The following is a 13,591-nucleotide window of genomic DNA, read 5'->3' as shown; positions in this document are numbered from 1 at the left end:
GGAGGGGAGGCCAGCCTGCACTAGGAGCACTAAGAGGAAGGAGGTCGGGAGGGGAGGCCAGCCTGCACTGGGAACACTGAAAGGGAGGAGGTCGGGTGGGGAGGCCAGCCTGCACTAGGAGCACTAAGAGGAAGGAGGTCGGGAGGGGAGGCCGGCCTGCACTGGGAGTACTAAGAGGGAGGAGGTCGGGAGGGGAGGCCAGCCTGCACTGGGAACACTGAAAGGGAGGAGGTCGGGTGGGGAGGCCAGCCTGCACTGGGAGCACTAAGAGGGAGGAGGTCGGGAGGGGAGGCCAGCCTGCACTGGGANAACACTGAAAGGGAGGAGGTCGGGTGGGGAGGCCAGCCTGCACTGGGAGCACTAAGAGGGAGGAGGTCGGGAGGGGAGGCCAGCCTGCACTGGGAGCACTAAGAGGGAGGAGTTCGGGAGGGGAGGCCAGTCTGCACTAGGAGCACTAAGAGGGAGGAGTTCGGGAGGGGAGCCCGGCTTGCACTGGGAAGGTGGGGCTGGCATTGCCATGGGGGCCAAGGATGCTTTCCAAGGATCCTTTAGGGCACTGAGCTGGTGGACGGCCTGTCCTATGAACAGAGGACACAGTGTGACTCCTGCTCAGGAGTCAGTTGTGACTTCAGAGGATGGAGAAGTGAAGTCTCAGGGCAGTGCAACCCTAAGACAGCAGCTCTACTTGGGCCTTGAGAATGGGGAGCTTCCTGTGGGGAAGGCCTGGCAGCTGCCTGTGACACAGCAGTGGGAGACAGCAGGGAATGGCGCTAGGCGATAGGCAGGGTTGGGGATGAACCCTAGTTTGGGGTAAAAAACTCCTTAATTTGAGAGGCTAAAAGGAGGATGCTCAGGCAGGGGGTTGGCACTGTCAAGAGAGGAGGCTAATGGAGCCTCTGCAAAGGACACACAGGCCTGGGAAAGACAGCAGAGCTGCTGCAGAGGACTTGCCTGGAATGCTGGGACTGCAGAGAGGAGCCATAACCCACCATTGAGCTGATATGTGCCATGGAAAGGTTGTCTGATGGACACAATGCTCAGAGGAGGGTAGTCGCCCAGCAAGACTGGAGAAAAGAGCTGAGAGCCAGATGAAGCTGCGTAGAGGAGCCTCAGGATATGAGGAAGTCGGGTGGGGAGAGTGTGTAGGCAGAGGAAGCTGGAGCAAGGACTGGGTGGGTTGCTAGTGTTCGTGAAAGTGCCATCTATACAACAGTGGGGGAAAGATGTGGAGAGAACCTCGTGTGCCCCAGCATGGTGGGGCTGAGGTACTGGAGGGCTGACTGGGCCTAGGGTACTAGGTGCTGGAGGCCAGGAGGAGGCAGAGGCTGAGAGGACAGGGGCAGAGTGTCATACCCAGCAAGTGCAGTCAGGTGGGACAAGACATGCCCCAGCAGGGGGATGTTGGTCAGAGTGGAGGGCAGGGGCAGGAACAGCTGGCTACACAGAGCAGGCAGGACCTGCATTTGGTCCCATAGTGAGAGAGCGCAGGGCAGTTTGGAACAGCTGCTATGGGAGGGGCGGTACCCAGGCTCTTTTGCTGCGATGTGAATCCATTTGCCAGGCCTTACTGCTGGTGCAGCAGCTGGTGTCTCTAGGACCAGACTCCAGTCGGCCTATACCACTTGGCATCTGGTTCCCACCCACCAGGACACCAGCAGGTACCTTGGTAAGCCTTTTCCCGTTTCTTCTTCTCAGTGTCGATGTACTGCTCTGAGGCACCCTTGATCTTCTGGACCCAGGCCGTCCTGGCAGAGAAGCGGGGTGGTGCTCATAAGGACTGCCAGAAAGCTCCTGGTTCAAGCCCAGCCCCAGCTCCATGCCTCCTCTCTCTTGCTGACCTCAGCTTTAAGGTCATTTAACAGGTTCTCAGTCACACATCTAATCTAAGTCCAAGTGACAGACTGACTGCTAATTAAATCTGAGCTGAGGCCTTGTAAAGATAGTTTGAAAGCAACACAAGACCCTTGTGAGGGACTGGGAGCCCAGAGCTAGAAGAGACAACCACACTGATGGCAGCTCAGCATGGCGGGTGGTTACCAAAGAACTGTGTAGAGGGACAGCAGTGTTCCCTGGGACCCCCACTGGAGGGAAGCATGGCAGGTGGGCACATGGCAGGGAGAGCAGCCACCTGGCCAAATGCAAGTCTCTGGGATGCACATCTGCGGGGTTCAGGTAGCTCCCAAGGAGATTTTAGTGGAGACCGGGCATTTGGGGAGCTGCCAAGGAGACAGGAGGCAGGTGACTGTCAGGAGGCAGCTGTGTGACTAGTATGTATCTAAGCTGTAGCCTACTGTGGAGCTGGGGAGGCTGGGGTTAGAGTTGGTAGGACTTGATCATGTGTGGAGCTGGACTTATGGCACTGGAGACAGGCCACATGATGAGGACTGACCTCTCGTTGATGTTGTCTGTTCGGAGTGTGTACACACGATCAATGTGGGAAATGTGGAAGACGGGCTCATCGCTGGAAGGGTCTGTGGGAAGTTTCACCAACACTTCATTCAGGAAAATGGGCTGAAAGAATTAGGACCAAAATAGTGGCTGTGAGATAGGCCACACCACTTACCCACCAGGGAGTTCTTTTAAAAGTTCTGAAGGGAGAGGGGTCTGATGCCCAAGAAGAAAAGCAAGCCTGGATGGCAAAGTAAATACCCAGTGTTGTTGACACTAAGCTGGGGACAAGCTCAGAGTGCCCCTGCTGCTGCTGTGACCGGCTCTCTGCACACTGACACCTGGCTTGGTGACTCCAGTTAGAGAGAGAGCAATGCTGGCTGTGGCACAATGCTGTGCTTACCAGGCTCCTTCCCCTGAGAACTGGGAAAAGCCACTGCACGGTGGCCCCTCGTGAGGCCCCATCTGCTGTGGTTGGCACTCACCGTTTTGTACATTCGGAACTGAGCACTGGACTTGGAGCTGAAGAGCTTCTCGTGGCCAGAGGTGGCGGCAAACTGCCTGACCAGGTAGGTGAGCAGCAGGAAGTCGTTGAAGAGGAAGGCGTGCAGCTCCTTATTGCTCTTGGTCTTGTACAGCTTCCCGCTGTGCAGAAGCTTCCGGGGGCCCAGGCAGTTGGTGAGGGAGTTGAAAATAAGTTGCTTGAGAGAGAAGAAAATGGCACTTTGTAAGTCTGGGCACAAATGATCCCATTGCCTAGAACCTGAGGTGGAATTTTCTAGGTGGTAATACAGTTAAAATTACCCACCTTTCCAGAGAAAATATAAACAAAAACTTTCCTATTTATTACTGCTTAGAATTCCTACTGACCCTGTGAAAAAAATCAATAGTTGATTCTACTGATTTCTGCCAGTAAAATTCAAAAAACTCCCTACAAACACCCGGATTTGCCTCTTCCCAAGGCAGGAAGGCAACCCAAGGTGTGTCCTGCAGGGCAGGATGGTGAGCCCACACAGTCAAGTGTGGTCTGTCCATGCTAGGGGAGGTGTGGTAGACGTTCCCTACCCAGAGCCTGCCGAGGACGCCCAGCCCGGCTCACAGCCTCACCTCTGCCAAGCCTTCGCACTGCACGTGTGCCTGGATCCACTCCAGCCGGTCTGAATTTTCCTTCTCCCGGACTCCCTCGTTCACCTGAGAGCACAGCTCCTCAGCGCGTTCAAGGGCCAGCTTCAGGGAGGAGTGGTCAACATGACTCTGTGGAGTGTTCTCCAGGATCTGGAAGACAGTGGGCGGGCGTGTCATCTGGGTCACACCATGTCCTGCTGCCTCAGGGGAAAACCCCCAGTGAGGGAAGCAGAGTCCCACAGTCCTTGTGGGGACAGGAACACTGTGGATCTGACGGAGTCTCAGTAATAAGCCATAGGCTAACAGGTACCTCAGGTCTCCCCAATAACTTGAGTCATGTGTTTTTTGTTTGGGTGGTTTTGATTTTCTGATCTAGAGTCTCTGAAGTACAAGCTGGCAATAAATCTACTATATTGCTTTATAAACCCCCTGATCTCCTTAGAAAGCATTTTGCCTCAAGAAGAAAGGCTGGCACCCATGGTTCTGCTACTGGTGACTCTGGGTTGATGATGGCTTCACAGTTTGAAGAGGACCTTACCCCTCCTACACCACAGGCACACAGCTCCTGGGTGCCAGGACAGCTCCTGTGGTGGGGATGGCATTAGATCCCACTTTTATCTAAGACATCAGCCTTTAGACTCCACACACAGGAGCCTGGGCAGGGGGCAGAGGGATCTCTGAGCAGCCAGGTGGGTGAGACCACCCAAGGGTGGGACTCACACTTCGGATGAGCAGCGGGTAGCGAGTGATCCTCTGCATGGGCTTCAGCAGGAAGCTGGAGAGGGGCATCCCTTTGCATCGTGGGTCTGATGCCAACTTCTGCAATACAGAGAGAGGCCAGTGAGGAAACATGGACATTCTGGCCCAAACACTGGCCTAGACTTCTTTTAATGGCAAGATCTGAAATGGCACATGTCAGGTTAGCAGCAGGAATCTCTCAGCTCCTGAGGCCAGCCTGGCTCCTTTGCTTCTAGAGCAGCTCTTCCCTAGCCCCCCGCTTCGGTCTTCATCACATCCTCCCTCCATCTTCTCTCAATGTAGCTGCTGCCCCAGGTCAAAAACTAGAGGCCCAGCATCAGGAAGCAGTCACTCTGTGGAGTTCTGTCAGGCCCACATTACACTTCTCAGTAGGTCTTCCAAAGGCACCTTCTCAGTCTCAACATACCTCCCAGGAGGCCAAATTCCCCCACAGGAGCCACATTGTCTACCTCCATTCCATATCCTCTCCACCCACACTCAGCCCTCACTCCCATCTGCCTGGTGCCCTCCTCAGCATGGCTGCCACTCCTGCTTTATCAGAAACGACTGAAACCGACGGCGCTGTTTACACGTGCCTGAGACATTCATTTCTCAAGACCCAGGCAGGCTTTTCTGTGGCCACTTTCCCCTGGGACACCTCCTCCTCTCTGTGACTCTCCTCTGGGCACCAGGTCATATGGGTGAGCGGGCACATCATGCTTTAGGTGTCTTCCATCAGACTGTCATTACAGTAGTGGCCTCTTGGCACAGAGGCTGAGGCAGTACTCCAGGGTGGGCGCCTCTGAGGTCAGGGCCTACAATGACTGAGAAGTCATTTACTCCACTCATGAACAGGGAAGATTGTCCTTTTGGTTTTTGGATAGACCTGCATCTACATACTTTGCTATAAAGTTATCTTCATACTTTTTATTTCTGTTAAGAAGTAGTATTTGAGGGCTTGGGTTGTAGCTCAGAGAAAGAATTCTTGCCTAGTGTGAACAAGAACTTTGGTTTAGGTCTTAGCATCAAAAAAAAAAAAAAATTTAAAAGTGAACACTTTGAGATATAATATTTTGATAAAATTTACTTTTATTTAATGTTTTCTTTGAAGTACTAGAGATGGAACTCAGGGCCTATGTGTCAGGAAATCACTTGACTGTTGTTATGCCTCTAGCTCTAGATGTTGCTTTCCATTTTACAAAGTGTTTACTTATTATTTAAGTATGTGTGTATGTATTTTTATTCTGTGTGTCTGTATACAAGCCACATGTGTGTGGATGCTGTAGAGGCCAGAAGAAGGTGTCTGGTCCCTTGGAGCTACAGGTAGTTGTGAGCTGCCACGTGCTCTTAACCACTCGGCCTCTCCCCATCCTGCTCATTGGGTTTTTTGAAACAGATTCCTTTTATATAGCCCAGGCTGGCCTTGAGTGTATGTTTTACTGTGCCTCAGCCTCTCAGTGTAGGGATTACCGGCATGTACAGCCATGCCTGACTTAAAAACACAGCACTGCATTATGGTAGCCAAGGGTAAAAGTTAAATGCTGCGTGGCTGCAAGGAGCTTGACAACGTATTACATCGTCATGCAGCTGTGACCATATTCGTAACTACAGCACGGAGCCAATCCTCTCCTCCTCCATTGGCTTCTAGAAGCCCCACTGGCATCCATGCACACTGCTGCTGTACGATATGCACAGGGTCAGAGCTAAGCACTTGTGAGCTGTCAAGTGGGCACTGGGAATTGAACTTGGGACCCTCTGGAAGTTGTTGGGAAGCAGATAAAAGAAAACATCATTTTGACTTCAGACTCCATTTTACCTAAGCTGATCAACTTCCTTTCTAGTTCCCCAAGACATACCTGTTGTCACCCCCCTCTCTAAGCAACAATAGTTCCCCAAGACATAATGCCTGTTCCTAACAACAGAAAGAACAAATGAATTTGATTGGTTAGGCAAAAACACATTGGATGTCAGCTGACAATGGCAAAACACTGGGGAAAGCCCCTAATCCCAGAGTGCTGATTGGTAAAAACTCTAACTGTAACTTGACACAGGTGCTTGCAGGATTTATGCTTCTGAGCCCTGCTTCAGCCCCTGTGCAGGATGGCAGGAAGAAACAAGGCTCTCTGGTCCTTGTCTAGTGGCCCTGGTGGACCAGTGACTACACTTATGTGGTGGGAGTAATAAAGATTTTGCTGTTCTTGAGCCAGCTGGTGTTTTCTCTCCCCTTTCCCATGGTGCGTAACAACGTGGTGTAACAGAAGAGGGCCCCATTACTTTTTTTCTTTTTATATACTTTCATTTCCTTCAATCACAAAGTGGTCACCTAATTATTTAAAGTTCTACTTTGCTGTAGTGTATCCATTTAACTAAGCTCTTTTTGTTTTCTTTCTGGAGTAAGATGATCATTAAATAAATATAATTTGCAAAATTAAGAAGTGGTACTATACTACAGTGCAGCTGGAGAGAGAGCTCAGCGGTTAGGAGAGGAGCGAGCGCGGGCTGCTCTTGCAGAGATCTGCATTGGGTTCCCAGCACTCAGGTGGCAGCTCATAACCACATGAGTGACTGTGACTCCAGTTCCCAGCTTCCAATGTCCTCCTCCAGCCTCTGCAGGAGCCAGGCATGCATGCGCCTCACAGATATACACGCAGCACAGACACACACCATACACAGAAACAAATCATTAATAAAAGAAGTGGCATTATAGACGTTTCTTTGGAAAAACAAAACAACGTAATACTATTACTTAACCAGGATATAAAATCGTGGTTCTCTTGCCAAGGAAAATAAGGTGTACCTGGGCCAGTAGCACACAGTCAGGACACTACCCGTGTACTTCCTTGGAGACTGGTGGGACTCTCTCTTCAGCTGCTGAGGTCTGCAGCAGGTGTGCTGCTGCCTTCAGGCTGAGGTGGCTACTGTGCTGCTGTAGCACACAGAGCCTGTGTCCCAGGCTGGACGTACCTTTAGAAATTCCTTGAAGTCTGTGTCCTCGTCTGTCTTCTGCTGTAACAGGGTTGCCCCATTAAGCTGACAGCTGCAGAACCGGATGTAGGCCTGCATGTGGGACAGCTCTGCCGCCAGGATGTCCCCAATCATGTGAACTGGCATCTTCTCACCCCCAGTCTTCTTCCTCACGCGCAAGGCCCTGCAAGTAACTGACGGTCACGTCCCTTCTCCACAAATGTCCCTCCGTGGCAATTAACGAGCACGAGCCATGGCTTCCGGGCTGTGAGGGATCTGGGACCCTTGGACACTGGTTGGAGGGGACAGAGGGATAGCCTAAAGCTCTACTGGCTGAGCCAATCTGGGGGAAACAGCACAGAAGAACAAAAGCAATGGAGTCTACATATGTGTGTGCCCTCTAGGCCTCCATTTCTTACAAAGTTCTTTTTGAAAGACTCAATTTGTTTTTCCTGGTTTGAATCAAAGAGAGAAATTCCAGAGAAGGGCTGGGGAGCCTTAGTGGCCAGGGGTTGGACTGGAGGACTGGGGGTTTCATGGTGGGCTACAGCCATGGCAGGACAGGGACATGGACAGGTTGAACTGGCCAGCTGCCCTGCAATTCTGTTCTTGTAAGGAAGGACAGAAAGCTGCCCCCAGGGCAGGCACTGCAAATGAGCACTGTGCAGTCATCTGGCTGTGGCCGCAGCCCTCCTCTGCCTGTTACTTCCCTCCTGCCAGGCAGCCTGCTTGGAGATCACACATTGACACAGCTTTTCTTGTTATCAATGTAGTTCTGCATTATAGTTCTTTACTTTCCTAAAAATTCTGTTTCACCAAATGCTACTGGAATCCAAAGCCTACGGGAGCAGAACAGAGTTGGAAGTTCTCTTGCTGAGCAGCCCCCGAGGGACAGCAGTGGCCATGTCATGTGGGGCCCACACTCACCTCAGCAGCTTCGTGTTGGACATGATGAGCTCCTTCCAGTTCACAAAGATCAGGGCCATGTCTGCTTCCGTGAGGAAGCCTGACTCAGCCATCCGTTTCTGGAAGACCTAAGTTCAAAACACACATCTAAGTTAACTTGAGTGTGGGTACACAGCCATGCGTGCCTTCCTGCGCTCAAACAGCCAGGCGGTGGCACTTCTAAATAAGCATAGTTACAGCTGCTAGGTTTTTAAAGGTTATTTATTATCATTGTGCATATGTGTGCACATGAGGGAGAAGAGATAGAAACAAAGGTAGACAAAGACAGGGGGCATGCATGCCACAGTGCAGAGGACACCAACTGGGGGTGGGTTCTCTCCTGCCACCTTTTGGAGCAGTGCAGTGTCTAAGCAGTAGCTGGCTTACTCTGGACGAGCTTCCTGTCTCGGCCATTCACCTTGCCAAAGGAGATTACAGATGTGTGCCACCACATGCAGCTTTGTCACATGGACTTCAGGGATGCTTTTACGGGCTGAGCCATGCGGGCTCGTTACTGGATTTTAAGTTGCACAATTTCCGTACTTTCACTAGTTAAAACCCAATTTAAGGCTGATTTTTAAGGGCTGAATCTCCTGACTAGGGAGGTTGTCCCACCTCCCTCCTAGGCTTGCTCTGGGGACCAAGCAGAGCTGGGTATAGGGCTCTGCACAGTGGAGCCTGCAGAAAAGGGGGCAGAGAGTGACTGCTGTGGAATTGATCATCTCTCTGTGTTTGCTGGGCAAGAAAACAGAGCTGCCCTCTGTCATCTCAGTGAGCCTGCGCAGATGCACCCAGCAGAAGCCAGCGACAGAGATACTCTCCATCTGAATTCCACATGTACATGGATGCACATGTGTGTGAAGCACACAAGTGTATACAGGGCTCTCATGTGACTTCACTCGTGACAGAGGTGAGGCAACTCAGCTATTGGTATTCCTTAGTGGCTTATGAAGAAATCATGACTTACAGAGTGATGTGACCATTACAAGGTTCCATATAACACAGGGCTCTGTATTAAGCCATGCAAAGGCATCATACTAGCCAAGTGATGAGCTGCAAACCCTGGGTGTGGTGGTTTGTATATGCTCTGCCTAGGGAGTGGCACTATTAGAAGGTGTGGTTCTGTTGGAGTAGGTGTGTCACTGTGGGTGTGGGCTTTAAGACCCTCATCCTAGCTGTCTGGAAGCCAGTATTCTGTTAGCAGCCCTCAGATGAATATGTAGAACTCTCAGCTCCTCCTGCACCATGTCTGCCTGAATGCTGCCATGCTCTGCCTTAATGATAGTGGACTGAACCTGTAAGCCAGCCCCAATTAAATGTTGTTCTTATAAGACTTGCCTTGGTCATGATGTCTGTTCACAGCAGCCTAACTAAGACACTGGGGTTCACAGGCCTTGAGATCCATCCCTGCCAATTCACCACCCTAGCTTCCTGACATTCCAGCCTAACTCCTAGGTCCCCAACCCCTCCATACATCCATACTTCCACTTCTTCCTCCTGGCAAAGGGGTCTCATGGTGCTCTGAGCATAACTGGGAGCCCCTCCTTGCTGGGGATGGACTTATTCTCTGGGCTTTAATCCTTACTGCTGCTCCTCTGCTGCCCTTCACCAGGACTGTGCTAAAGGAGCACAGGAACTCCTCGGCTACCTGTGCTCTCTGCCACAGAACTTCAGCTGATGTTTGCTGAGCTAATGTGAGCCACAGCTGTCAGCCAGAAACGCTGTGAACTGTGCTGATGTCCCAGCTCCACGAGATGGAGGCTGGCAGGATGTGCCTACCACAACCCCGCAAACATGGTCCTCCTGCTCCCAGGCTGCCACTGAAGGCAGGGAAGCCTCTGCTCAGAATGCACTGCAGAGGCCATGCGAGCAGGCCCAGGCGGGGGAGCAGAGGGAAAGATGGCCGAGTCTTTAGAAAGTCAGTTTAGCATGGTGCTTTCACCTGAGTCCTTGACAGCTCTTTGCTCCTTACAAAATGGGTGAGGGGAACAGAATGGACATTCCTGGGGTGCTTAGCTGAGGTAGGCACGCACCCCCTTTCTGCTCATATGTTGGTGAGTGCTTGAGACTCCACAGCCATTCACAGCCTCCTTTGACTGGGAGCTGACTGGCAGCAGTGCTCATTCAAAGGCTGAGTTTGGAGATGAAGACGAACAGATAGACAGGGTGAGGGATTGAACTCACTTGGTAGCATGCCTGTGTAGCAGACGTGAAGTCTGGGGTTTAGTTCCTAGCACCACATGGACGAGGTAAGGATGGCACAAACCTGTAAGCCCAGGGCTTGGAAGACAGAAGTGGGAGGATCTGCTGTTCAAGGTCATCTTTAGTTACATCGCAAGTTCAAGGCCATCTTGGTCTACAGGAGACCACGTCTTAAAAACAAAACTAAACTCCCCAGAGTGTAGAGGAGCACACAGGCGTGAGGAGGACGGCGTTCCCAGTGGAGGAGTGGGGGAAGTGTAGTGTGGAGGAACAGACACTGCCGCTGGCCAGGACAGGCCTTGCAGGGCAGGTGCGGGCAGGTGCAGCCCCTGCTCCACTCTGTTATCCAGGACATGGGAACAGAAGTGGTGCAGAACCATAGTCTTCTGTGCTTTCAGACACAGCCACTGTGAAGTGTTCCTCTCAACTGTCATCAACACTGTCATCAGCGTGGACACCACTGGCCACATGGACAGGTACAGGCAGTACACACACAACTTGGGAAACTTTTACAATTTTCTCTTGTTTGGTTTCCTAAGCTGACATAAACATTGGCTAGAAGTATCAAAGCCAATGGAAATGTCAGGTTTCCAAATGGCAGTGAAGACAGTTAGGCAAGGATTGGAGTCAAGCCCATTTGGAGGCTTTCACACCCGCCCTATGCCCTTGTCAAACAGTCACGTGGCCATTCCCAGGTCCTCTTTTCCCTCTACACCAAGTGAGCTCAGCTGGGAGAGCCTGTGCCTTCACCTGGAACCTTTAGTTTTCTGCCTTACCAGTAAGCTCTTGTCTCTGTCTGTGAGTCACATGGAAGTACTGCCCAGACAGAGGATACAGCTCAATGGTAAAACGTGGGTGTGGCTTGTGAGAGGCCCAGGGCTTCATACAAAACAAAACAAGATGGCTCACATTGCTTCCAAGTGAGGGAGGCAGAGATGGCCACCCTCCACCTCCTATAGGGGACAGTCAGCAACAGGCCTCACCTCGATGACCAGCTGCAGGTCGTCCATGTACCGCTCCTCTGTCTGAATGAGCTCGTGAATGTAGCCCTGTCGCTTCCTCTCCGTAGGCTGCATTGTGTCCAGGGCTTGGAGGTCAGCACACCCTGCAGAGAGATGTTTGCAGAACTTAAATGACACTTCAGTCACCACATAGAAAGTGGACATTTCTCAGCAGGTGTGCTGGATCGATAAAGGCTGCTCAGAAAGGAGATTTCCAAAACAAGTGTCAGCCATTTGCAGAGGGCTGGTGGAACTCCAGGCTCAGTGCTCCCACAGGTGAATTTAGCACATCTCTGAAAGTGCAGCGTGTCCTGTTTTGTGAGCAATAAGGAGAGGATTAAGGATTCTAAAAATGGCCTCACAGAGACCGAGTTTCAGCGATACACAGCTTTTGAAAATTACTGAAATGATTAATTAAATCAGTATTTGAGACAAATATTTTCTAAACTATAGATCTAAACTATAGGTCATTATCAATTTAGGCCTGACATTTACACAAGAAATACGGTCTACCATGCACACAGTGCTGGTAAGAACTGTGAAAGGCTTTGGCTATATATTTATTTAGTTATATGATATAAAGGATCAAAACTCTGAGTTACTGTTAAGAAAACGACAACAATTTTCCAAGGAAAGTTCTAAGGATAGAAAATCTAAGTTCCCAGGACCAGGCAATTCCCAACAAGCCCACTGAAAGAAAGCCTTCCGAATTGACACACCACAGGATCCAGACATGGCCACTCAGAGGAGGCACACAGAGGAGGCACAGCTCACAGCAGGATGAAAAGGTACTGTCTTCACTGTATATCCATCTACGGGCACATCAGTCTGACATCACAGCCAAGGGTTTGCCTGGGAACAGCAGTCCTGGGAACTCCCCTGGGAAATCCCTCCTCATGCAAAGAGCAGAAGCAGGCAGGCACTGCAATCCCACATTTGCAGGAAGTTGGGTGAGTGGATGGGGGCAGTTACCAATTCAAACCAATGGAAACTTAATCACACTAACTCGGTTCTGGCTGTTTGCAGGAAGCCCTAATGGCCAATTAACTTGTGATTATTATTATTTTAATATTTTAACTGTTTTAAGTGCATGCACCCAGTGAGGTCAGAGAGGTCTAATAAGGGCTCCTGGAACGTGAGTCACAGGTAGTTGTGAGCTGCCTAATGTGGATGCTGGGATTCAAACTCTGCTGTAAGAATCCGCTGTCTTAACCACTGAACCATCTTTCCAGCTGGATTACAGATGGCTGTGAGTGCTCTGGAAGAGCAGCCAGTGTTCTTAACCACTGAGCCATCTCCAGCCCCTCGTCCCGTGTTTGGAGATTTGTTGTTGTTGTTGTTTTTGTTTGTTTGTTTGGGATTTTTGAAATATCTGCCATCTGTCTCTATTATTGTTTAGTGTTTTTCTCTCTCTCCCTTCCTCTTTCTTTCTTTTCTTTCTTTCTTTCTTTCTTTCTTTCTTTCTTTCTTTCTTTCTTTCTTTCTTTCTTTCTTTCTTTCTTTCATTTGTTCTTCTTTTGTTTTGTTTTGATACAGGGTTTCTCTGTGTATATCTGGTAGTCCTGGAATTTGCTTTGTAGATCATGCTGACCTGGAACTCACAGAGAACCTTCTGCCTCTGCCTCCAGCGTGCTGGGATTAAAGGTGTGATGCCACCTCCAGCTTTAAGCAATTTTAAATCACGTTGTAAATTTATTTATTGTGTGTGTGTATGCATGCACCCTGGCATGAGAGTGGAGGTCAGAGGACGACTTTCAGGAGTCGGTTCTTCCGTCCTCCATCTGAGAGGTGGGGACTAAGTTTGGGTGTGGTTTGGTGGCAGGCAGCTTGAGCAGCTGAGCACCTTTACCAGCCCTTAGAATTTTTCTTTATATGTATTCATGTTTAGAGTTAAATGTACACATGGTTGTTTGTTGTTGTTTTTTAAAAGATTTATTTATTTTTATGTATATGAGTACACTGTAGTTGTCTTCAGACAAACCAGAAGAGGGCATCAGATGGTTGTGAGCCACCATATGATTGCTGGGAATTGAACTCAGGACCTCTGGAAGAGCAGTCAGTGCTCTTAACCACTGAGCCATCTCTCCAGCCCCTTCATGGTTGTTTTTATGTCATCAAAGTGAATATATAATCATTAAAAAGATATAGCTGTCTCTTGTGAGACTATGCCGGGGCCTAGCAAACACAGAAGTGGATACTCACAGTCAGCTAGTGGATGGATCACAGGG

General features: G+C 50.3%; 1 protein-coding gene across 1 annotated transcript in view; it reads right to left on the bottom strand.

The window, feature by feature from the left end:
- Positions 1-13,591, bottom strand: part of Itsn2 (intersectin 2) — a 119,908-nt gene that overhangs the window by 4,877 nt on the left and 101,440 nt on the right. Inside the window, exons 29-36 of the mRNA XM_029484793.1 lie at positions 11,346-11,467; positions 8,143-8,249; positions 7,216-7,399; positions 4,234-4,332; positions 3,496-3,663; positions 2,874-3,089; positions 2,390-2,511; positions 1,663-1,745 (exon numbers count right to left, since the gene is read on the bottom strand). Of these exons, the coding sequence (XP_029340653.1) occupies positions 1,663-1,745; positions 2,390-2,511; positions 2,874-3,089; positions 3,496-3,663; positions 4,234-4,332; positions 7,216-7,399; positions 8,143-8,249; positions 11,346-11,467 (1,101 nt within the window). The remainder of the gene's footprint in view (positions 1-1,662; positions 1,746-2,389; positions 2,512-2,873; positions 3,090-3,495; positions 3,664-4,233; positions 4,333-7,215; positions 7,400-8,142; positions 8,250-11,345; positions 11,468-13,591) is intronic.

The sequence above is a fragment of the Mus caroli genome, chromosome 12 (assembly GCF_900094665.2).
Source record: "Mus caroli chromosome 12, CAROLI_EIJ_v1.1, whole genome shotgun sequence".
NCBI classification, from domain to species: Eukaryota; Metazoa; Chordata; class Mammalia; order Rodentia; family Muridae; genus Mus; species Mus caroli.
This window is presented reverse-complemented; position numbering and strand designations above follow the sequence as displayed.